Here is a 26969-nt window from a genome sequence, read left to right on the forward strand (position 1 = left end):
AGGTGCATTTCAAGAGCGGCAAATTTGAATCCAAATAAATGTCAAAATTCAAATTTTTCAAAAATACAACTATTTTACACCATTTGAAAGATAAACATCTCCTTAATCTAACCACGTTTTACGATTTCAAAAAGGTTTTACGGCGAAAGCATAAATTTAGAGTATGTTAGGACAGTACATTTACAAGAGTTGTGTGTAATGTTTTGTCAAGTCAAAGACAGGGTCACCAAAACCATAAAACCAGCTAAAATGATGCACTGACCTTTTACAATCTCCATCAGATGACACTCCTAGGACATTATGTTAGACAATGCATGCATTTTTAGTTCTATCAAGTTCATATTTATATCCAAAAACAGCGTTTTACTATGGCATTGATGTTGAGGAAATCGTTTCCCTCCAATAACCGGCAGTCAAGTCAGCGTCACAAATTAAATAATTAAAATTAGAAAACATTGGTAAAATATTATATTGTAATTTAAAGAATTATAGATTTACATCTCTTGAACGCAATCAACTTGCCAGATTTAAAAATAACCTTACTGGGAAATCACACTTTGCAATAATCTGAGCACTGCGCCCAGAAAAATACGCGTTGCGTTACAGACTAGACGTCATGTTGGGGAGATCTAAAATCGAAAATACTATGTAAATAATCCATTACCTTTTGATTCTCTTCATCAGATGTCACTTCCAGGTATCACAGGTCCATAACGAATGTAGTTTTGTTCAAAAAAGCTCATCATTTATGTCCAAAAATCTCCGTCTTGTTCGCACATGATCTAAGCCAGCCGGACTTCTCGTCATGAACGAGGGGAAAAAATATATTTCCGTTCGTTCAAACATGTCAAACGTTGTATAGCATAAATCATTAGGGCCTTTTTTAACCAGAACATGAATAATATTCAAGGTGGACGAATGCATACTCTTTTATAACGTATTGGAACGAGGGTACCCAACATGAACTCGCGCGCCAGGTGTCTAATGGGACATCATCGTTCCATGGCTCTTGTTCGGTCAGATCTCCCTCCAGAAGACTCAAAACACTTTGTAAAGGCTGGTGACATCTAGTGGAAGCAATAGGAAGTGCCAACATATTCCTAAACCCCTGTGTTTTTCAATGGGATAGGTTTAAAGTCAATACAACACATCAGGTATCCACTTCCTGTCAGAAAATGTCTCAGGGTTTTGCCTGCCAAATGAGTTCTGTTATACTCACAGACACCATTCAAACAGTTTTAGAAACTTTAGAGTGTTTTCTATCCATATATAATAAGTATATGCATATTCTAGTTACTGGGTAGGATTAGTAACCAGATTAAATCGGGTAAAAAAAAATTATCCAGACGTGCAAATGCTGCCCCCTAGCCCTAACAGGTTAAAGGGAGTGCTCCTAACCACAGCTTGTTACCTGTAAAAAAGACACCTGTCCACAGAAGCAATCAATCAATCAGATTCCAAACTCTCCACCATGGCCAAGACCAAAGAGCTCTCCAAGGATGTCAGGGACAAGATTGTAGACCTACACAAGGCTGGAATGGGCTACAAGACCATCGCCAAGCAGCTTGGTGAGAAGGTGACAACATTTGGTGTGATTATTCGCAGATGGAAGAAACACAAAAGAACTGTCAATATCCCTCGGCCTGGAGCTCCATGCAAGATCTCACCTCGTGGAGTTGCAATGATCATGAGAACGGTGAGGAATCAGCCCAGAACTACACGGGAGGATCTTGTCAATGATCTCAAGGCAGCTGGGACCATAGTCACCAAGAAAACAATTGGTAACACACTACGCCGTGAAGGACTGAAATCCTGCTGCGCCCACAAGGTCCCCCTGCTCAAGAATACATATACATGACCGTCTGAAGTTTGCCAATTAACATCTGAATGACTCAGAGGACAACTGGTGAAAGTGTTGTGGTCAGATGAGACCAAAATGGAGCTCTTTGACATCAACTCAACTTGCCGTGTTTGGAGGAAGAGGAATGCTGCCTATGACCCCAAGAACACCATCTCCACCGTCAAACATGGAGGTGGAAACATTATGCTTTGGGGGTGTTTTTCTGCTAAGGGGACAGGACAACTTCACCGCATCAAAGGGACGATGGACGGGGCCATGCACCGTCAAATCTTGGGTGAGAACCTCCTTCCCTCAGCCAGGGCATTGAAAATGGGTCGTGGATGGGTATTCCAGCATGACAATGACCCAAAACACACGGCCAAGGCAACAAAGGAGTGGCTCAAGAAGAAGCACATTAAGGTCCTGGAGTGGCCTAGCCAGTCTCCAGACCTTAATCCCATAGAAAATCTGTGGAGGGAGCTGAAGGTTCGAGTTGCCAAACGTCAGCCTCGAAACCTTAATGACTTGGAGAAGATCTGCAAAGAGGAGTGGGACAAAATCCCTCCTGAGATGTGTGCAAACCTGGTGGCCAACTACAAGAAATGTCTGACCTCTGTGATTGCCAACACGGGTTTTACCACCAAGTACTAAGTCATGTTTTGCATAGGGGTCAAATACTTATTTCCCTCATTAAAATGCAAATCATTTTATAACATTTTTGACATGCTTTTTTCTGGATATTTTTGTTGTTATTCTGTCTCTCACTGTTCAAATACACCTACTAGTAAAATTATAGACTGATCATTTCTTTGTAAGTGGGCAAACGTACAAAATCAGCAGGGGATCAAATACTTTTTTCCCCCACTGTACATAGGCGTACAGAGGCCCATTATCAACAAACATCACTCCTGTGTTCCAATGGCACGTTGTGTTAGCTAATACAAGTTTATCATTTTAAAAGGCTAATTGATAATTAAAACACCCTTTTGCAATTATGTTAGCACAGCTGAAAACTGTTGTACTCATTAAAGAAGCAATAAAACCGGCCTTCTTTAGACTAGTTGAGTATCTGGATCATAAGCATTTGTGGGTACGATTACAGGCTCAAAATGGCCAGAAACAAAGAACTTTCTTCTGAAACTCGTCAGTCTATTTTTGTTCTGAGAAATGAAGGCTAATCCATGCGAGAAATGGCCAAGAAGCTGAAGATATTGTACAGCGATGTGTACTACTCCCTTCACAGAACAGCTCAAACTGTCTCTAATCAGAATAGAAAGAGAAGTCGGAGGCCACGGTGCACAAGCAAGAGGACAAGTACATTACGGAGTCTAGTTTGAGAAACAGACGCCTCACAAGTTCTCACCTTGCAGCTTCATTAAATAGTACCTGCAAAACACCAGTCTCAACGTCAACAGCGAAGAGGCGACTCCGGGATGCTGGCCTTCTAAGCAGAGTTTCTCTGTCAAGTGTCTGTGTTCTTTTGCCCATCTTAATCTTTTATTTTTATTGGCCAGTCTGAGATATGGCTTTTTCTTTGCAACTCTTCCTAGAAGGCCAGCATCCCGGAGTCGCCTCTTCACTGTTGACGTTGAGACGTTGAGACATTTTGCGGGTACTACATTTTAGCTTCAAGACAAAAACACAGAGGTACTGCTAGCTAAAGCTAACAACGTGTCTTCATCAAGTAATGTTAGCCTATCAAAGATGAACGATTACCCCTCTAATACAAATATAAAATTACAGTAGGCCTACCTTACAAACAGTACAACAACCCATGCTTCATCTTTATCAATATCATGCAGATCATTAGGCTACATCTGGTAAAAGCAAATTGTGCCTGAAAACGTGGATATAATTCACCGGGGAGTTGAGATGTTGAGCTGTTTTATTTAAAGCCCATTCCCACCATGCAAAAATAAATTGCATATAGATCATACATATAGGTTATGTTTATTCATTTGTAGCATTGTGTGGCAATTCGCACAGCAGGGCCGCCGACAAAACGTGTGGCGCGCTGGCATTTGCCTAAATACACAAGGGACAAAGTACTATTGTTTAGACTGATTCGCTTCATGATTTGTTTGACAGGATTTTTACATTTTCATCCTCCCTAGGGCCAGGGGTTTTTGCAGGATTCTTTTTGACCATATGACCTGATTAGACATTTTTTATTCCTGGAGTTTTACCTAGATTAGCCTGCCAGATCACAAAAAACTCTGGGCCCCCAACTTCAGAATGTAACGGGCTGTTACTGAAATTTCAGATAAAACAATTTAATCTCTTTCAAAAACATTGCTCTGCTTTTACCATTTATACTGTGGGAGTGTTGAGCTTGACGAGACGGTTTTGTTTACGCTGACGTGCTCGGAGGGGGGCAACTGTCGGGCGAGTATCGTGCGCGACACAACAGCATTTCCCTTTGCTATCATGAATGTGAAAACGGTCTAAGACTTCACTTGACAAGTGCAACTGCCTTAATAGTGTCAGTTTTCCTCCTTCTGGATATAACTGATAAACATTACATGATTAAGTGAGATGGAGTAGTTCAGGCTTATCTCAACACATATCCAAAAGGCTTTGTATTGTTATCTGGCCACACCTGGGGAAAAACATGAGTGTTTGCCCACCCAGATGTCCTGCATACAATTTGAACACAACCAAGCTGTAACCGCTCTCAATTACGTTAAGCTTGCTTGAGGTTGTTTGGATTAAGGTTGGTTGTGGTTGCAGCAGCACTGTAGCGGCAGGGCTGTTGATGTGGATCTAAGATAATTGGTGAGCAATATTCCCTATTAACCCAGGCTAAAGATTCTGAGCGCTTCGGTTTGACCCTGTTCTCTGTGTCAGCCGCGAAAGGCTTCTGAGATAAGTAAATGGATAAATCTACTCGACTGGCTTGTAGTTTACTTTTTAGAGATAGAGAGTCAGGGGGGTTGATGCCTTTTGTGCTTTGGGATCCATTTTCCAGGGCTAATCTCCTGAATGTGACCCCCTCCCCTTCCCCTTCCCTCCCTGTTCTCTGATGGCTGGCTGGGGGGCTGTGGGCCTGGTGCAGTGCATCACAGATGAGGATGGGGACTGGGAGGAACGCGGCCACAAGGCTCTAAAGTGCGACCATTTTAATTGCATATGCGGCAAAATATTTTGCTGTGCAACCTGGAATTTTTTATTTAGGAGCACTAGTGCGCCTAGAAAAATGTAGGATTCTAGCTTTTAACCCTTTCACGCGTGAGTTCCAAATATCTCTAACGGTCGCCTCAGCGTGAGTTTTTTTATGCACGTGATGTTCGAACGTTCTCTCCATTCCAGGATGTGATTGTTACATAAACAACAACACTGAATGGCTCAGAGTGGGGGTGAGAGGTTACCGTGATTGACTGCATGCACGCGCCATTTGTATCAATAAATCACTATCAGAAAATGTTTTGTGTGGTATTATTGATATATTTAGTATTTTATTGACGTTTTTCAATTACACGTGATAAATCATGCATTCCGATTTTTGCATAAATTGTAATGGGCGCATAGTATGTGTGTAAAATAATGTTTTGAAGGTTGTACTGATTATGATGAGCTAAGCTAATTCCAGCTATGTGTATGGAGCCATGTTTGTTGACATACAATGCATTCTGGGTTTCAAGTAATCATCCGTTTGACCAAAGATGTTATAACAAAATGAGGTGAGTAAGAGTTCACTCATTTTTTGAGGACTTCTGCAAATGAATGGTGGGATGTGAACGACAGTAGATGACACACCCCTTCAACATGCATACTGTAAACAGACCAAACTCATCTTGTCTTCTCTTATTATCTTCGGTTTCTGTGAGGAAACAATGCATGGCTGCGCGCTGAAACTAATCGACGGATTACTTTCAATTTCTAGAAAGTGTTTTACCTAATTATTTCGATCAATGGTGAGCTCACTCATGATGTGATTAATTATACATAGTAATTGCTATTAGCTAATTCATGGTATAGTTTAGTCAGCCGAGAGTTAGAAAATATGACCGCTTGTGTTGCTTCAATCTTTCCTCAGTTAGCGCTAGGACAAATGTAGCCTACATTTTTCCAGTTAGGATGATTGTGTTATGCTATAGATACTTCTGTGAATATCTGAACATTGCATCCAAAAATAAACTGCTCACATTCTGGACATAACTTTGTAAGGACTGTTTGTGTAAATAGTTTCTGAAAAAAGTGTGGCCAGCTCAAATGCTGATTGTTGCGTCATTCGAAACTGGCCGTTCTAAATGAGCGTTCTAAATGACTGTTCTAATCACACGGGGTGTGATCGTACGCTTCAGGGACCACTGTAGAACGATCACACCCCGTGTGATGGTACGTGTGAAAGGGTTAATATCTGAAATATGTTTTATTGTGCTAAATTTCTTTGTGTTCGCCAACATTTTTCAATTTAGGCACACGCGTGCTCCTTTTAAATAAAGCTCCGGCTCTGGGTGCCTGGGTGCTAGGCGGGCGGGTGCGCTCTCTCCCCTTACTCTGCTCTTGAAATGTTCATTCATTAGTAATAGAGACTTTGTGGAGCAAGCAGCACCACTACTGGTCCATCTCTCTCGGCTGCTTGTGGATGGATGGGAAGAGTGGGAAGGAGAGAAGGAGGGGGGGAAGAGAGACAGAGAAAGAGGGAGGAAAAGCTCCTCTACCTAGCCTGGATGGGAAAATCCCCTGGAGCCCTGTGGATCACAAGACATTCATCTTGGTGTTTAATGAGCTACCGACTGCAGCTTTAATTACCAGAGCATAGACACCTGTGACTGGAGGGACTGACCACCTCCAAAACCATGCCCTCTTACATTCACCTCTTAGCACAAACAAACACTGCTGGAATGGGCCCACAAACACCTGTGTGTGTGTGTGTGTGTGTGTTTACAGTTAGTGCATTCATCTTAAGATAGCTAAGTGGGACAAACATATCACTGGCATAGAAAGTACATTTTTCAGTAGAGTCAAAGCTAGAAGGGGGGGGGGGGGATTTAAGATATTGTTTGAAGAGGTAGGGTTTCAGATGTTTTTGGAAGATGGGCAGCTGTCCTAGCTTCAGGGGGAACCTGGGCTGAGCGGGAGCTGCCCTCCCGTAGGGGTGGGAGGGCCAAGAGACCCGAGGTGGCAGATGGAGTGATCGGGTTGGGGTGTAGGGTTAGCCTGAAGGTAGGGAGGGGCAGTTCCTCTTGCTGTTCTGTAGGTTAGCACCATGGTCTTGTAGTGTATGCAAGCTTTGACTGTAAGCCAGTGGAGTGTGCAGAGGAGCGGAGTGTCATGAGAGAACATGGGAAGGTTGAAAACCAGACGGGCTTCAGCATTCTGGATAAGTTGCAGGGGTTTGATGGCACAAGCGGGGAGCCCAGCCAAAAGCGAGTTGCAGTAGTCCAGACGGGAGAGGACAAGGACCTGGATTAGGATCTCGCCTCTTCCTGTGTGAGGTAGGGTTGTACTGCAGATGTTGTAGAGCATGAACCTGCAGGAGCGGGTCACTGCTTTGATGTTTGCAGAGAATGATAGGGTGTTATCCAGGGTCACTCCAAGGTTCTTTGCACTCTGGTAGGGTGACACTGGAGTTGTCAACCGTGATGGAGAGGTCTTTGAGGGGGCAGGCCTTCCCTGGGAGGAAGAGCAGTTCCGTTGAGGTTAAGCTTGAGGTGGTGGGCCAACCTCCAAGTTGAGATATCTGCCAGGCACGCAGAGATGCGTGTCACCACCTGGGTGTCAGAAGGGGGGAAGGAGAAAAGTAGTTGAGTGTCATCCGCATAGCAATGATAGGAGAGACCATGTGAGGATATGACGGAGCCGAGTGACTTGGTGTATAGAGAGAAGAGGAGAGGTCACCTGGTAGGAGCGGCCTGACAGGTAGGATGCAATCAAAGAGTGTGCAGAACCTGAGACGCCCAGCCCTGAGAGGGTGGAGAGGAGGGTCTGATGGTTCACGGTGTCGAAGGTGGCGGATAGATCTACGAGGATGAGAACCGAGGAGAGAGATTCAGCTTTGCAGTGCGGAGAGCCTCCGTGACACAGAGAAGAGCAGTCTCGGTTGAGTGACCTGTCTTGAAGCCTGACTGGTTAGGGTCAAGAAGATAGAGAGAGATAACGAGAAAGTTGATCAGAGACAGCACACTCAAGTGTTTTGGAAAGAAAAGAAAGAAGGGATACAGGTCTATAGTTTTTGACGTCAGATGAGTTGGTTTCTTGAGGCGGGGAGCAACTCGGGTCAGAGGGGACACAGCCAGTGGTCAAGGATGAGTTGATGAGGAATGGGAGGTCTCCAGAGAGGTCTGGTGAAGGGAGGAGGGTTTGGGGTCGAGCGGGTAGGTTGTCGGGGCGGCCAGACCTCACTAGTCACAGGATGTCATCTGGAGAGCGAGGAGAGAAAGAGGTCAAGGCGTAGGGTAGTTCTATTTGAGTGAGACCGGTGGACTCAGTAGGCTGAGTGAATGAGGAGCGGATATCATCAACCTTTTTCTAAAGTCATCCACTGATCTGTTGGAGGATTGTTTATTTTATTTTATTTAACTAGGCAAGTCAGTTAAGAAATAAATTCTTATTTACAATGACGGCCTACACAGGCCAAACGACACTGGGCCAATTGTGCGCCACCCTATGGGACTCCCAATCACAGCGGTTGTGATACAGCCTGGATTCGAACCAGGGTATCTGTAGTGACGCCTCTAGGAGGAAGGAGAAGGTGGAAAATAGTTTCCTTGGGTTAGAGACAGAATCTGGAAATGCAGAGTGGTAGAAAGTGGCTTTAGCAGCGGATACAGAGGAAGAGAATGTAAAGAGGAGGGAGTGGAAGGATGATAGGTCCTCCAGAATTGTAGTTTTCCTAAATGTTTGCTCAGCTGCCCGCATCCCTGTTCCGTATATTGGTATCTTGTGTCACCAGGCTCTTGGAGAGATCTCATACACTGGTGTCAGGGAGGTGTGTGCTGGTTATCGGTAGGGCTGTGACACTACCAGTAACTCTTTGGTCCTTTAAAAATCTGCTGTATGTAAAATATTGTGTGCTATAGCTTGGAAAATACTTAATGATGTGTGTTTCCAACATTAAGGCTGTTTTACTAAAGAAGTTAAAGCCGCTTTGTGTGTTGTTTCCTTGCAACGATACTAACGAGTATTATGATACTGGTATCGTTCTGGCTCTAGTGGTCGGCGCAGTGTGAGGGGAGTATGTGATTTGGGAGCTTCTTCTGAGAAGTCTCTGCTCTGTAGTGTGATCCTGTCTATGCCTGTGAAAGATTACTGCCTGCTAGGTCAGCTCATCTGGGACACCTCCGCCAAACGGGAGAGGGAGAGAGACATAAACCTGAATCTGAGCCAGGCTACTGTGTGTCTCTCTCTGCCTCTCTTTCTCTCTCTGGTCTCTCTCTGGTCTCTCTCTCCCTCTCTTTCTCTCTCTCTCTCCCTCGCTCTCTGGTCTTTCTCTCTTTCCCCCTCTCTCTGGTCTCTCTCTCTCTGGTTTCTCTCTCTCTCTTGCCGGCCAACCACATGCCAGCTAGCAACCTCCCACCTCACACAACAGCCAATTAACAGGCTGGAAGTAAGAGCCATGGAGTTAATTGGCCTATTAGCTGTTAATCTGACTGGGACCGCTCCTCCTATTTTGATATGGAGACAAATTTCACACATTGAAAACAATGTTGTTTTGTTTGGGTGAAACTGCTTATTTTAATTTGACAGTCTGTATTTCAAATGAGAAGAAGAGGCACTTTCCACATTGAGTGGAATGTTATAAGGGGTGGCCATTCAACATATAAGTTACTTGCTGCAGAGAAAAAAGGAGACAGGCCATCTTTTGTCCCTCCTTTGTCAGGGAAGAATGCTTTCTAATGGGTTGCTGTAAGGACTGTGGGAACTGTGTGTAAAAGTACCACTCTCCTTCCACATCAGTCAGTGGAAACAGGTTGCCCCCTCCATGGCTCTTATTGTGTCGGCTGCTTGCCTGCCTGTCGGGTATAGTCTTGAGACAATTCAAACGTTTCCTCTCTGTGATAACTTACTAGCTGCAGCTCTCTCTTTCTGCTCTGCACCACTGCTACACCCCTCAGTCACTCCTTCTCCTTTTTCCCTCCCGCTGAGGATGGACTGGCTGTCATTCACTCTCCTCTCATGGCCACACCCACTTCCCAGGTTGTTGTTAAAATTCAAGTTTTAGTGTTGTTTCTATGTGTTTTTGTTGGTTACGTTTTTTGACTTATATTAATAGTAGGTTTGGTCTGTGCACCTCTTTGTTTGTGTGTGTGTCTCTGACTGTGTCCAGAAAGAGTATTGCTCCTGTTCTCTTGGCTGTGGTGGACTATGAGAGACATAAGGTCGTTAGGAACGCTTGATGCAAACCAGATGCCTGTTTGCTTCTCTTCAGCGCTAGAGGAAAATACTAGAGAGGGGGGAGAGAGGGGGAGGGAGAGAGAGGCAGATGTGATCCTGACAGAGTAAAGCAGATGTGATATCTGTTTATGTAAATTAAGGTTTAGACGTTTCCCGTCATTTACGCAGGGGCTATTTTCTTCTTTTGTAAAAAAATGGATCGAGAAAAGGAATGCAAATTGGCCACAGAAGAAATGGCAACTTAGCTTTCGGTTCTTCATCAGCCTCTTGCTGTTTTATTGATAGATCTTTTTCCCCTCTCTTCACCTACTCCTACGCACTCTAACCCCATATGTGTTATTAGTAACAGTGAGTGGGGATCTGCCTATATTCAGTCAGGCCAGCATGGCTTTGCAATGGGATGATTCCCATGTTATCTTCTATAATCTACTGGTGTTGTTGTCAAGAACCAGCTGGCCAGGCTGGCTGGCTGCTTACTTGTTGTCATGAAATTGTGACCTTTGGACTGCCATGTCAGAGGAGGGTCGGTCGGCCGAGGCCTCAATGTTAAATGCTTATGAACAAACAGACGTAGAGAACAAGGGCTCCTGTCAGCCTACTGCACAGAATACAAGGGCAGCGCTCATTTTAGCTTGGAATACTATATATGGAGGGATGCCTGAGTTCCTCCTCCTACAGTTTCTGTTGTTTCCTCTACAGTGTTTCAAAGATAAGACATGTCAGTGTCTAAACACACACTTTTTGCTCGAAACCCACTCTTCTCAGCACACAGCTTAGGTTTTTTTGGCTGAATCTGAGATAGGTTTAGAAGCTGGCTCACAGTGTCCTGAGGGGCTAAGGAAAGGCATCTGAAAGAGGGTTGAAGGGGAGTTGAGGAATGGGGGATGTTTTGTAGTAGCTGGAAGGAGGGAGACTAGAGGTATGAAGAACATGGTCAAGCTCTGTCCAGGGTGGATGGACAGCTTTTTTCTTTTAGCATTGGGCAACCGAGTTAAAATGTCAGGCCTTTTTAAGTTTTTCTGGCGGCTGTTTACAAGTGCACCTGTGAAATGTAGCAGGCCCTCTACTTAAAGCCCTGAAAAATATATGAGCCCAGATCCTCTTAAACAAGCTGTTCAGCACTCACTGCTCTGCTTTGCCAAGGGCAAAAGGGCTTATTTTACTGTTGCTATGGGGGGCAAAGAAATCACAGTTTAAATTCCTTTTTCAGAGGCAGAGAGACGTAATCATTGATGTACCTTTATGTCCGTGTAGACTTTCTCCTCACCTAACTAAACTAATCTCTGTCTCCACAATGTAGGCCTAACACATTTTCATTTACCTGAAGTTTATAGCTGCACAGTTCGGTAGCTAGCTCAGAACTGAGTCTCGCCACAATAAGGAACAACATCTTGTCAAATAAGATACAGGGGATCATGTCTCGTGGTCATGTCTGGTGTTTATTTCTCTGTGCTGCACGGTGTTGCACACAGGGACAGAGGTTTGCTGGAGACATGTTTGAAAGGAGCTTAAGTGCTCTAAGATGTCTCACAGTGGCTGTTAGTGAGATTAGCAGAGCATCCAGGCCACAGCCGCTCATGATCCAGAAACAAACCCCACTATCAAAGTCGGGTAGTAAAGACACTGCTAGCCTGCTCTGTTTGTGCGATCTTGCCAAATCCTATGGTCACTGTCAAGACGGAACAAACTGGTCCGGGACCAGGATAGGGAAACTGCCTTCTTGTGTGGTATTCTATGCAGCAGCAGGCAGGAGCCCTTGTTCTCTAAGTCATCACGTGACAATGACCATAGGAGTTGACCAGACAGAGCAAACCAATCAGAGGCTAAGACAGTGCTCCTGGAGCTTCTATCTATCTATCTATAGACACACCTACTCATTCCAGGGTTTTTCTTTATTTGTACTATTTTCTACATTGTAGAGTAATAGTGAAGACATCAAAAGTATGAAATAACACATGGAATCATGTAGTAACCAAAAAAGTGTTCAACAAATGACAATATATTTTATATTTGAGATTCTTTAAAGTAGCCACCCTTTGCCTTGATGACAGCTTTGCACACGCTTGACATTCTCTCAACCAGCTTCATGAGGTAATGTAATGTAAATGTAATGAGGTAGTCACCTGGAATGCATTTCAATTAACAGGTGTGCCTTGTTAAAAGTTCATTTGTGGAATTTCTTTCCTTCTGAATGTGTTTATGCCAAACAGTTGTGTTGTGACAAGGTAGGGTTGGTATACAGAAGATATCCCTATTTTGTAAAAGACCAAGTCCATATTATGGGAAGAACAGCTCAAATAAGCAAAGAGAAACGACAGTCCATCATTACTTTGAGACATGAAGGTCAGCCAATCTGGAACATTTCAAGGACTTTGAAAGTTTCTTCAAGTGCAGTGGCAAAAACCATCATGATGAAACTGGCTCTCATGAGGACCACCACAGGAAAGGAAGACCCAGAGTTACCTCTGCTGCAGAGGAAAAGTTAATTAGAGTTAACTGCACCTCAGATTGCAGCCCAAATATATGATTCACAGAGTTCAAGTAACAGACACATCTCAACATCAACTGTTCAGAGGAGACTGCGTGAATCAGGCCTTCATGGTTGAATTGCTGCAAAGAAACCACTTGCTGCAAAGAAACCACTACTAAAAGACAACAATAATAAGAAGAGACTTGCTTGGGCCAAGAAACACGAGCAATGGACATTACACTTGTGGAAATCTATCCTTTGGTCTGATGAGTCCAAATCTCCAGGCTGTGTAAGGGCTATTTAACCAAGAAGGAGAGTGATGGAGTGCTGCATCAGATGACCTGGCCTCCACAATCACCCGACCTCAACCCAATTGAGATGGTTTGGGATGAGTTGGACCGCAGAGTGAAGAAAAAGCAGCCAACAAGTGCTCAGCATATGTGGGAACTCCTTCAAGACTGTTGGAAAAGCATTCCTCGTGAAGCTGGTTGAGAGAATGCCAAGAGTGTGCAAAGCTGACATCAAGGCAAAGGGTGGCTACTTTGAAGAATCTCAAATATAAAATATATTTTGATTTGTTTAACACTTTTTTGGTCACTACATGATTCTATATGTGTTATTTCATAGTTGTGATGTCTTCACTATTATTCTACATTGTAGAAAATAGTAAAAATAAAGAAAAACCCTTGAATGAGTAGCTGAACAAACTTTGTACTGGTACTGTATCTAGCCAGCCTGCAGTAGTGCTTTCACTTGACTCCTCTAACTGGGTACAGACACACTTCAGGCATGAATGGAAACTTGTAGTGAAATATAGCTGCTCTGTCCGTTTTCTGTGTGCTGCAGAGAAAATGACTTGCATTGTGTTTAAAAAAAAAAAGTATTTGTCATGAAGGAAAACAAAAACTCTCACCGAATACAAACATACACATACAGTTGAAGTCGGACGTTTACGTACACCTTAGCCAAATACATTTTACTCAGTTTTTCACAATTCCTGACATTTAATCCGAATAAAAAGTCTTAGGTCAGTTAGGATCACCATTTTATTTTAAGAATGTGAAATGTCAGAATAATAGTAGAGAGAATGATTTATTTCAGCTTTTATTTCTTTCATCACGTTCCCAGTGAGTCAGAAGTTTACATACAATCAATTAGTATTTGGTAGCATTGCTTTTAAATTGTTTAACTTGGGTCAAACGTTTCGGGTAGCCTTCCACAAGCTTCCCACAATAAGTTGGGTGAATTTTGGCCCATTCCTCCCGACAGAGCTGATGTAACTGAGTCAGGTTTGTAGGCCTCCTTGCACGCACATGCTTTTTCAGTTCTGCCCACAAATTTTATATAGGATTGAGGTAAGGGCTTTGTGATGGCCACTCCAATACCTTGACTTTGTTGTCCTTAAGCCATTTTGCCACAACTTTGGAAGTATGCTTGAGGTCATTGTCCATTTGGAAGAACCTTTTGCGACCAAGCTTTAACTTCCTGACTGATGTCTTGAGATGTTGCTTCAATATATCCACATAATTTTCCTGCCTCATGATGCCATCTATTTTTTGAAGTGCACAAATCCCTCCTGCAGCGAAGCACCCCCACAACATGATGCTGCCACCCCCGTGCTTCACGGTTAGGATGGTATTCTTCGGCTTGCAAGCCTCCCCCTTTTTCCTCCAGACATAACGACGGTCATTATGGCCAAACAGTTCTATTTTTGTTTCATCAGACCAGAGGACATTTCTCCAAAAAGTACGATCTTTGTCCCCATGTTCAGTTGCAAACCGTAGTCTGGCTTTTTTATGGTGGTTTTGGAGCACTGGCTTCTTCCTTGCTGAGTGGCCTTTCAGGTTATGTCGATATAGGACTCGTTTTACTGTGGATATAGATACTTTTGTACCTGTTTCCTCCAGCATCTTCACAAGGTCCTTTGCTGTTGTTCTGGGATTGATTTGCACTTTTTTCACCAAAGTACGTTCATCTCTAGGAGACAGAACGAGTCTCCTTCCTGAGCGGTATGGCGGCTGCGTGGTCCCATGGTTTTTATACTATTCTTTGTACAGATGAACGTGGTACCTTCAGGCATTTGGAAATTGTTCCCAAGGATGAACCAGACTTGTGGAGGCCTACAATTTCTTTTCCTAGGTCTTGGCTGATTTCTTTTGATTTTCACATGATGTCAAGCAAAGATGCACGGAGTTTGAAGGTAGGCCTTGATATACATCCACAGGTAAACCTCCAATTGACTCAAATAATGTCATTCAGCCGATCAGAAGCTTCTAAAGCCATGACATCATTTTCTGGAATTTTCTGAGCTGTTTAAAGGCACAGTCAACTTAGTGTATGTGAACTTCTGACCTGCTGGAATTGTGATACAGTGAATTATAAGTGAAATAATCTGCCTGTAAACAATTGTTGGAAAAATTACTTGTCATTCACAAAGTGAATGTCTGAACCGACTTGCCAGAACTATAGTTTGTTAACAGGAATTTTGTGGAGAGGTTGAAAAACGAGTTTTAATGACTCCAACCTAAGTGTATGTAAACTTCTGACTTCAACTGTACGTGCAAAAACAGCATTATTGTTTGCTGTTGGGGTGGGCTGAAACTGCACCATTTTGTTTCTCTCCGTAACTCACGCACTTTCAATATTTAAATATTAAATCACTTGGTTTTTCCATTGTGCTGATGATGGTGCTTGATAATTGATTGTTTTTTCAAGATGAGTGATGAGAAGAGAATCGGCCAATCCATCGGGTATCTCACTATACCCCCATATGCCATGTCTTGAAATATGCAGACAGGCGGATTAAAAGTATGTTTACATTGTAATACTTTTGACAGCCATGTTTCTAGCTCCACCCTCAACTTCTGGACTTGATAGCATTCTCAGAAAGCATGGATTATTGAGTCATTTTTTGTTTTACACTTAAGACATGACTCTGCCGTTGTGCTGTTGAATTTGTGCATTTTGTCTCTTGTCTAGCTTGTACTGGATTAAGCGTACATTTTCTTTAACTGTAATTTCGTTAGTTATGCCCCAACTTTCCCTACATCTTGTGTCTCTAACCCTGTCTCTCTCTCTCTCTCTCTCTCTCTCCTTCTCTCTCTCTCTCTCTGTCTATCTAACTGAGGACAGACAGACTTGCATTGTGTTTTCTTGGTGTAAAAATACTTTCCCGGTTATAGTTTGTCTTTTCTTCTTGCTTGCTTACGGTCAATAGATGATTTTCAGATGTCAGTAAAAGATATGACTGGTTATTTTGTTTCAAATCTATATTATGAGATGCCAGGTACAATATGCTGCCCACTTGAAATAGTAGGCTTGTGATTGTCATTTGCCTCCTGAAGAATACTTTATTTCTTTATGCTAAGATTTAGTGTGATATAATAATTGTATTTTCAGTGCAGTGTACATATGTCAGGTGCGTCGTAAAAGCTAGACCAAGGCGCAGCAGGTATCATGCTCATCTTCTTTATTTATTATAAGAGAACACTTAAACAAAATATAAACGAACGCCAAACAATAGTTCCGTAAGGACACAAGCACTATACGAAAAACAACCACCCACAAAACCCAATGGAAAACAGGCTGCCTAAGTATGGCTTCCAATCAGAGACAACAAAAGACACCTGCCTCTGATTGGAAACCACACTCGGCAAACCTGGAAAACGGAACATAGAAAATGAAAACTAGAACCAAAATCCCCAAGACAAAACCCCCCAAAACACAAAACAAACACCCCCTGCCACGCCCTGATCAACTACAATGACAAATAACCCTTTTACTGGCCAGGACGTGACAACATAGTGCAGCTGCAAGACATAGCTCACATCAACTTCCCTCCCTTTGCCTGTCTGGTCTTTTGATCCCCTTCACCTCTGCTAGGCATCTACTATACACTTCTGTCTACTGTTTTGGCATAGTCAGGATTCAGGAACTGTCTTATGTGTTGTTAGTGTAACATTAGCGTTTCTTGTAAACCACTAAGTCTTACCCGACTGAGTAAAACTGAGAAGACGGAGAGAAACGTTTGTGTGCATTAGGCCAATAAGTGAATTAATCATACATTAAGCCTAATACAGGCTGGTTAAATTATTCATATTCCTGGTAGTTTGTTCAACAGAAAAGTGAAACAGTGGAAATTGTAGCCAGTGTAGCTATATAAATTGTTTTTTGCAGCTGAGCTGATTAGCAAATTTGTTTAAAAAATATTTCTCTAACCCTGTCTCTCTCCGTCTGTCTATTTAGCTGAGGAGGACGGTGTGTGGGAGAGCGGCCTGTCCTATGAGTGCAGGACGCTCCTGTTCAAAGCCATCCACAACCTGCTGGAGCGCTGTCTCATGAACCGCAGCTTCGTACGCGTCGGCAAGTGGTTCGTCAAGCCCTACGAGAAGGATGAGAAGCCCATTAATAAGAGGTAGGATGCTCCTACTCACTCCTCCAGTTCTCTCCTTCTTCCTTCCCCTCTCCCCATTATCGACAGTCCTCCAGTTCTCTCCTTCTTCCTTCCCCTCTCCCCATTATCGACAGTCCTCCAGTTCTCTCCTTCTTCCTTCCCCTCTCCCCATTATCGACAGTCCTCCAGTTCTCTCCTTCTTCCTTCCCCTCTCCCCATTATCGACAGTCCTCCAGTTCTCTCCTTCTTCCTTCCCCTCTCCCCATTATCGACAGTCCTCCAGTTCTCTCCTTCTTCCTTCCCCTCTCCCCATTATCGACAGTCCTCCAGTTCTCTCCTTCTTCCTTCCCCTCTCCCCATTATCGACAGTCCTCCAGTTCTCTCCTTCTTCCTTCCCCTCTCCCCATTATCGACAGTCCTCCAGTTCTCTCCTTCCTTCCCCTCTCCCCATTATCGACAGTCCTCCAGTTCTCTCCTTCCTTCCCCTCTCCCCGGTGTCAACAGTCCTCCAGTTCTCTCCTTCCTTCCCCTCTCCCCATTATCGACAGTCCTCCAGTTCTCTCCTTCCTTCCCCTCTCCCCGGTGTCAACAGTCCTCCAGTTCTCTCCTTCTTCCTTCCCCTCTACCACTGGTGTTGTAGTAGCTCACTGAAGGATAGAATAAAGAGGGATTGAATACATCTGTCAATAGTTCAAGAACGTCTGATTTGTGCCTCATTTACACTTGGGTGCTGAGCTCTATTACTCAATCAGATAAGTACCCCTCTCTTCTTACTCTCTTTCCAGGTAGTCCCCATAGAGAAGTGTGTTTTCTGCATTGGTTAAATAAAGTTGTGAAGGTTTTGAATTGGAGAGCAGGGCTACAGACCCGTTCTTTCTACCCTGTTGGCTGTACTTCCAGGAAGTGTGTTGCCGAGCTGCAGCAGTGACTGAGTCGTCCCCTCTATCTGGTGGGGAGGATTTGTCTCTGTCAGTGTCTGGCCTCTGATAAGCGAAAGAGGCAGACAGCTGCTGAGGAGTAAACAACCGAGGTGGTGACACTCGGTGCTCCTCGCCACCCTAGTCAAAATATCTTGTAGGATTAGGGATTTTTTTCAATAGAATCCTATGGGATTCTCACAATCCTATAGGATTTTGTAACACCTCTATCAGAATCCTATTGGACAATTTTTTTCCTATTGGAAATAAAAAGTGATCTTATAGGATTCTTGTAGTCCTATAGGATATTGTGTCACCTGTATCAGAATCCTATTGGAATCCTATTAGACTACTTGGACAAATAATGCCACTTGAATAATATTTACATATCTTACATTACTCATATCACATGTATATACTATATTTTATACCATATATTACACCTTGCCTATGCCGCTCTGCCATCGCTCATCCATATACTTACATGTACATATTCTCATTCAACCCTTTAGATTTGTGTGTATTAGGTAGTTGTTGGGGAATTGTTAGATTACTTGTTAGATATTACTGCACTGACGGAACTAGAAGCACAAGCATTTCGCTACACTCGCATTAACATCTGCTAAGTGTGTTGTATGTGACAAATACAATTTGATTTGATTTGACTACTTTTTTCCTATTAGGAATCAAAAGTAATCCTATTGGACCCTATAGGATTCTCGCAATCCTATAGGATTTTGTCACCTCTATCAGAATCCTATTGGTATCCTATTGTACTACTCTTTTCCTATTAGGAATCAAAAGTAATTCTATTGGACCCTATAGAATTCTCGCAATCCTATAGGATTTTGTGTCACCTCTATCCTTAATTGAACCCAATAAATTAAAGTTTGTTGTCATAACTTCTAGTACAACAAAACAACATTAATTGCAACATTTATTTGATTGGAAACAACAGTTTCATATTAATTTATGTTTCATTCACCTTTAAGAAAACCTGTCCCTTTAAGAGTGACTGATGAGGTTTTTTTTTTTTTTTTTTTTTTAACCTTTATTTAACCAGGAAAGGCTCATTGAGATTTAAAATCTCTTTTTCAAGAGCGTCCTGGCCAAGATAGGCAGCGCCAAGTCATTACAAAAATTAGACAAACAACATGAAAAACTACAAGTAATCTAGTAAAAACCATAGAATTAACAAAGAATATAACAAAATCAAAAACAGCAAATTAAAAACATTGATATGTCAGGGAATCAGTCTCAAGATCATTCATCAGTGATTTAAAAATACCAATCGGGACAAGTTCTTCCAGTTTAAAAGTATTTTGTAAGGCATTCCAAGACGATGGCGCAGAGTACATAAAAGCCCGTTTACCAAATTCAGTTCGGACATTTGGAACAGTTAGCAAGATAAAGTCCCTCGAACGAAGAGAGTACCCACCACATTTCTCAACAATAAAAATGCCCAAATAAAAAGGTAGTAAACCCAAAATGGCTTTGTAAATAAAAGTATACCAGTGACTGAGCCTACGAGTGACTAGAGAAGGCCAGCCAACCCTGGTATATAAAGTGCAGTGGTGCGTAAGGGTTTTGCAATTTAAAATAAATCTCAAAGTGCCATGGTAAAGGGTGTCAATTGATCTCAAACACTGAGCGGAAGCATTCATATATAAAATATCCCCATAGTCTAGTAAAGGCATAAATGTAGCTGATACTAGCCTCCTTCTGGCTTCAAAAGAAAAACAAGCCTTATTCCTAAAATAAAATCCTAATTTCAGCTTCAATTTTTTTGTAAGTTGTTGAATATGCATTTTAAAAGAGAGGCCATCATCAATCAAAATTCCAAGATATTTATATGAGGTTACAACCTCAATCTCCTTGCCCTGACAGGTAGTAATAGGTGAAAGGTTCAGAGGTCTATTTCTTGCTTTAGAAAACACCAGTAGTTTTGTTTTGTCAGTGTTGAGGATAAGCTTCAATTGAGACAAGGTATGTTGAACAGTATTAAAAGCAGTTTGCAAGTTCTGGAAAGCTTTTGTAAGAGATGAGGCACAACAGTAAATAACAGTATCATCAGCATAAAAATGAAGTTGTGCATTTTGGACATTTTTGTCTAAATTATTTATATAAATAGTGAATAAGAGAGGACCAAGTACAGAGCCTTGGGGCACACCATTTAAGACAGACAATTTAACAGACCTAAGCCCATCAAATTGAGTGCACTGAGTTCTATCAGACAGATAGTTAACAAACCATGCAACTGCATGCTCTGAAAGACCTACACTCGACAATCTCTGCCTTAGTATAGCATGATCAACTGTATCAAAAGCCTTAGAGAGATCAATAAAAAGTGAGACACAATGCTGTTTTTTGTCAAGAGCTTCAGTGATATCATTTAAAACCTTCATGGCTGCTGTAATTGTGCTATGCTTCTTCCTGAAACCCGATTGGTACATTGATAAAATAGAGTTAGTATATAAAAACTATTTTAGCTGGTCACTCACAAGGGTTTCAAGTATTTTCACCAGGGGTGACAGCTTTGAGATTGGCCTATAATTATTTAAAAGAGTTGGATCTCCCCCTTTTAAAAGTGGCAGGACAAATGCTGATTTCCAGATCTTTGGAATTTCATTACATTCCAGGGTTAGATTAAACAGATATGCAAGTGGTTCAGCTATGAAATCAGCTGCCAGATTTAAAAAGCAGGGATCCAAAAGATCAGGACCTGCAGGCTTTCTCTGATCTAAGGATTTCAGGGCCTTATGTACCACCTGCACTGAGAATGGCAAAAAGCTAAAAGTTTGACCAGCTCTCACTGGTTCATCAACACAAGGTTGTACAGAGACAGAGGACACTGAATCAAACAGTCTACCAGATGATACAAAGTGCTCATTGAAACAATTCAGCATTTCAGTTTTGTCATATATAGCAACAGAGTCCTTCAATACACATGACGGTAATTCATTAACATTACTGTTACCAGACATAGACTTAATAGCCTTCCAAAACTTTCTAGGGTCATTCAGGTTATCAGTGGTAACAGACATAAAATATTCAGACTTGGCCTTCCTGAGAAGAGAAGAACACTTGTTTCGTAACTGCCTAAAAACAAGCCAATCAGCATCAGAACACGATTTCCTTGCTTTAGCCCAGGCTAGATTACGGTCGTGAACAATGCAAGAAAGCTCAGACGAAAACCATGGATTATCCCTCCCTTTAACCCTGAACCTGTGGAATGGAGCATGTCTGTTTACTATTTGGAGAAAACCATCATGAAAGAATTTCCAGGCAGTTTCCACATCAGGGATAAGCTCAATCTTGCTCCAGTCAAAATAAAACAAATCATGAAAGAAAGCCTGCTCAATGAAACACTTCAGATTTCTCTTACGAATAAAACGCGGGTTAGACTTAGAAATCTTAGTATTTCTAATAGCAACAACAGCACAATGGTCACTTAAATCATTACAAAAAACACCAACCGCAGAATATTTATGTGGAACATTTGTCAATATCAAATCAATCAGGGTAGATTTATCTGGGCATTTTAGATTAGGGCGAGTGGGTGAGTTAATCAACTGGGTAAGATTCATAGAATTACAAAACATTTTTAAATCATCAGACACCGGCATTAACCAACACCAGTTGAGATCACCAATCAAAATCATTTCACTGTAAAGAAGTTTAGACATGAGGTGCGTCAAAGAAGAAAATGCATCACCGAGAGCAGAGGGGGGTCTGTAACAGCCAATCACAGTTATAGAAAGACCCTTAGAAACCTCAATATTCAAAGCAAGAAATTCCAACTGTTTACAAATAGTTTCAGACTTTGCCACACTTATAGGGAATTTCGTTTTTACATATATAGCCACACCCCCACCTTTCTTAACCCGATCAGTGCGATAAACATTGTAACCAGTTATACAAATATCCGTATCAAGAACAGACTTGCTGAGCCAGGTTTCAGAAAACACAATTATATCAGCATCAGTTGATTTAGCCCAAATCCTAACCCCATCCATTTTTGACAACAGGCTGCGTACATTTAAATGAAAAATACCAAGACCAGATCTTGATTTAAAATCAGAGGGGGTTTGGAGACATTGCATATCAGGGCCAGGGTTAGGCTGCACGTTACCTGATATCAACAAAAGAAGAATAACTAGGCACCTCTGTTTAATAACTTTGCACGGCTTCTCTTTTTTAAGAGACCTACTGCAAGCGAAGTCTACAAGTGAGTTTCCAGACAATACAAAACAGTCATTTAAAACCATTAGACTTTGGTAGTGACACAAATTCGTAATGTTCACATCATGCCACAAATACATCGGCACTTGGACGAGTGGAACGAGTGAAAAGGAGCGAGTTCCTGCAAACAAAATGGTTACCGCTAGCACAGGCTTGCAGTGTTAATTAACTACCAAGTTCAGTTCGCTGCCTGTGGTTGTGCATACAATCTCTTTATAACATTATTATTCTAACTGTTTTATCCTTCACTGTGCGTGAATGCAATAACTGTAAGTACAGTATTTGTTTCCTTGTGTTTCCTGACGAAGTTGTCAATGTTTTAGTAATTTTTTTGTCATTGTGCAGGATTTTATGCACTCATTTTTTAAAAAAATATTATTTTTTTACAATATATTTATTGGATGCACTCCAATATTGGATGCACGCTAGCTAAGAAACTACTGTTAGATACATTTTGCCTGTCGGCTGACTAGCTAGCTAGTTGTAGCCATTTGTATCTCATTTTGTAGTCACTGTATTATTATAGCAGATGAGAAATGTTTTTCTTCTTTGTTTTTGCTAAAAATACTGTATGTGCCTTATTGTAGGCAAGTCAAACCATCATGTTTTTGGACTCATTCAGCAGTTCTTACCCAATTAAGTAGAATACTAATGTAAATGTATGTTGAAAATTCCCTTTATATATCTAAAACATAAGTGGAAAATTATGCTGTTACTGCTTCCCGTTGACAATACATTTTGATAAATATCCCAATGTCAAAACACAGTTTTGAAGCTTCCAAATCAATAAACAGTTTGTGATATATTGAAAACATAAACATAAAATGTACTACCTACACATACGTGTGCTGAAATAGTAATCATATTACTTGTATTTGTTTTAAACAAGCACCTTATGAACTGCATATGCACCAAAAACCCTGTTGTTTTGACAAGTAGCAATGAATCACTCATATTGGGCTCCCGAGTGGCGCAGCGGTCTAAGGCACCGCATATTATCGCTTGAGGTGTCACTACAGACCCTGGTTAAATTCCAGGCTGTATCACAACCGGCTGTGATTGGGAGTCCCATAGGGTGGCACACAATTGGCCCAGTGTTTTCTGGGTTAGGGTTTCGCCAGGGGTAGGCCGTCATTGTAAATAAGAATTTACAATTAACTGGACTAGCCTTGTTAAATAAATAATTGAAGAAATAAATATTGGTAATGGGGAAATCAGGTTGTATGCACTGCTGAAACTAACTCAACTCAAAACCACATGAAACTGGGAATATCTGCTGAAGACAACAAGCTACATTTTGGAATTATTCATTTTGATTTGGGGGTCGCCGAAATAGAAATGCAACACTTTTTTGTCAATCACTCATATTGATATCACGTTAAAATCAATAGAATGAGAGGGGGAGTCGGGTTACAAGTCCTGTTCAAACTGACCTTACTAAAAAAAAACACAGAATCTTGGAATAATATGTACAGTACCAGTCAAAAGTTTGGACACACCTACTCACCTACTAAGGGTTTTTCTTTATTTTGACTATTTTCTACATTGTAGAATAATAGTGAAGACTTCAACACTATGAAATAACACATATGGAATCATGTAGTAACCAAAAAGTGTTAAACAAATCTAAATATTTAATATTTGAGATTCTTCAAAGTAGCCACCCTTTGCCTTGATGACAGCTTTGCACACTCTTGGCATTCTTTCAATCAGCTTCACAAGGAATGCTTTTCCAACAGTCTTGAAGGAGTTCACACAACACATATGCTCAGCACTTGTTAGCTGCTTTTCCTTCACTCTGCGGTCCAACTCATCGCAAACCATCTCAATTGGGTTGAAGTCGGGTGATTGTGGAGGCCAGGTCATCTGATGCAGCACTCCATCACTCTCCTTGGTCAAATAGCCCTTACACAGCCTGGAGGTGTGGTGGGTCATTTTCCTGTTGAAAAACAAATGATAGTCCCACTAAGCACAAATCTAAAAAAAATCTATAATTTGGACTCATCAGACCAAAGGACAGATTTCCACTGGTCTACAGTCCATTGCTCATGTTTCTTGGCCCAAGCAAGTCTCTTCTTCTTATTGGGGTGTCCTTTAGTAGTGGTTTCTTTGCAGCAATTTGACCATGAAAGCCTGATTCACGCAGTCTCCTCTGGACAGTTGATGTTGAGATGTGTCTGTTACTTGAACTCTGCGAAGCATTTATTTGGGCTGCTGTCTGAGATTCAGTTAACTCTAATTAACTTATCCTCTGCAGCAGAAGTAACTCTGGGTCTTCCTTTCCTGTGGCGGTCCTCCTGAGAGCCAGTTTCATCATAGCGCTTGATGGTTTTTGCCACTGCACTTGAAGAAACTTTCAAAGTCCTTAAAACTTTCCAGATTGACTGACCTTCGTGTCTCAAAGTAATGATGGACTGTCGCTTCTCTTTGCTTATTTGAGCTGTTCTTCCCATAATATGGACTTGGTCTTTTACCAAATAGGGCTATCTTCTGCATACCAACCTTACCTTGTAACAACACAACTGATTGGCTCGAACGCATTAAGAAGGAAAGAAATTCCACAAATTAACTTTTAACAAGGCACACCTGTTAATTGAAATGCGTTCCAGGTGACTACCTCATGAAGCTGGTTGAGAGAATGCCAAGAGTGTGCAAAGCTGTCATCAAAGCAAATGGTGGCTACTTTGAAGAATCTCAAATATTAAATATATTTTGATTTGTTGTAAAAAAATTTGGGTTACTACATGATTCCATATGTGTTATTTCATAGTGTTTATTTCTTCATTATTATTCTACAATGTAGAAAATAGTAAAAAGGAGAAAAATCCTTGAATAAGTAGGTGTGTCCAAACTTTTGACTGGTACTCTATATCACTGGTTAGAGGACAACTTGTAGAATAATTTTGGATTGTTGCATTTTGTTTCAAGTGGGTTGCCAACGCAGAAAGTTAAACGCAAACTACTTTGTTAATCACTCATATCGGTCTCAATTTGAAATCAATAGAGCGGGGGCAAATGTTTGGTGTGTATGTGCTGTTTTAACTAACACTATTCAAAGGCCACAGTGAAATTGAAAATAATTCAGACATCACTGGTTAGAAGAGAATTTGCTGAAGACAGTCATCTAAATTCTAGAATGTTGGATGGAAGTTTTGTGAGGCTGTTGAAACAGGGATGAAAACAAATCAGTTGCTTTGTTGTTTAATTTCAACAAATCAAGACCAGCTATAGCATATCAACAGTGACAAATGTTGGCTGTTATTTGAGCGACTTTTATACAGAGAGCACCCCGAATGTTCCCTTCCATTTTGAGTTTGAAAATGATAGAATTCTGCTAAGTCCTAAAACCGCCGATGCGTATGACAAATCCAATAATATTGATCTGTTTTAAGCAATCGATTGTGTCCACAGACCCCAAACCAATCCAGATGTAGTGTGCATTGGTCAGAAAATGGACTAAAAATACCTGATCGTTTATGACAACTGATGCGTCCTCTCCGTTTGTACCAAACTGCATGTAACTGTGTTGACAGTCAATGATCTGCAAGTCATTTTGCATGCCGAGCCAACCCCAGGCAATATCAGTAGCCTAGTCAAACTGCGCACTGTACTCAGCATAGTGCGCTGATTAACACCAGGTAGGCAGCCTGAATATTGCTTATGTATTTCTGAGGTGAAGCTTGTGCAGATGAAATAACAGCCTAATGAGAGAAATGGCAGTCAGTGTGTTGTGGTGAGCAGCCAGAGCAGGGATTGAAAGGCAAATGAGGAATTATTGATAAGAGCCCCTAACTAACTAGCTAGGGGAGACAGGAGCTCTGTTCCGGCTCAACGTGGTGTCACGGTGCAGTCATCCCAGGGCATTGTGCGTTTTTGTTTTTGTACTAGCTAAATGTCTCACATATTGTTGCCAGAAAGCCCAGGAAAGCAGTCGGGTGACAGGCAGGCAGCATTGTGAAAGCAGAGAGCTACTGGCTGGCTGGCCGGGTAGGGCCACAGGATCAGTGGATTCAGGATTCAGTGCTACTGTGGTATCATCCATAGTTTATTATCTGATGGTTGTTTGATTTTAATTTGATGGCTGTTGATGATCACATCAGAGGTTCCATCTCAGACAGTCTTTTTAAAGCCCCTGAAATATCCCCTCTTTCTTATTAAAAAGCACAAAGTTTTCATTGCTTTTGTATGGGAACACAATGGCTTAATTTTAGATAACTAATAATCATACTAATACCCTTAGTCTAGTGTGGCACGGCAGCCCTGCTCTCTATTTCTGCTGGCTGAGAAGACCCAGGCCCCAGTCGAGGAAAAGGAACAATGAGGTTTCCTCAGTCAGCCCTGGAATTCACAGCCAGCCAAGCCAAGCCCTCTCTCTCTCCAGTCTCCACTCCCTGTGCTACACAGAGACGGGGACAGGGTATAAATAGATCTACAGCTACCAAGAAAGAAACCAGCCATGTTCTCCTTAGAATGTTGTTGTTGTTCTTCACTCAGGACTTTGTTCATCTTCCGGCCAGATAGACGTGGAGGCCGGGGTTGTATTCATTAGACACCAAACGGAATAAACAGAACTGGAACAGTGAGGGACTACCTTGACTTGTCCAATAAGAATTGCTTGTTTTCGTTTTCCGTTTGAAAATGATTCAATAGCAGGTTAGCGTTTTTCGTCATCAATCTTGTTCTGGAGGCAGCTCTGCAGAGAGGTCACTAGCTGGCACAAACACAGTCATGAAATCAGATTTGAACCTTAACCACACTGCTAACCAT

The 26969-nt window shown here is 41.8% G+C and overlaps 1 protein-coding gene across 1 annotated transcript in view; it reads left to right on the plus strand.

Moving 5' to 3' along the window:
• The window catches only part of med13a (mediator complex subunit 13a), a 120294-nt gene that overhangs the window by 14936 nt on the left and 78389 nt on the right, over positions 1 to 26969 (plus strand). Inside the window, exon 3 of the mRNA XM_014137886.3 lies at positions 16896 to 17064. Within this exon, the coding sequence (XP_013993361.3) occupies positions 16896 to 17064 (169 nt within the window). The remainder of the gene's footprint in view (positions 1 to 16895; positions 17065 to 26969) is intronic.

Source organism: Salmo salar, chromosome 13 (assembly GCF_965601325.2).
Source record: "Salmo salar chromosome 13, fSalSal1, whole genome shotgun sequence".
NCBI classification, from domain to species: Eukaryota; Metazoa; Chordata; class Actinopteri; order Salmoniformes; family Salmonidae; genus Salmo; species Salmo salar.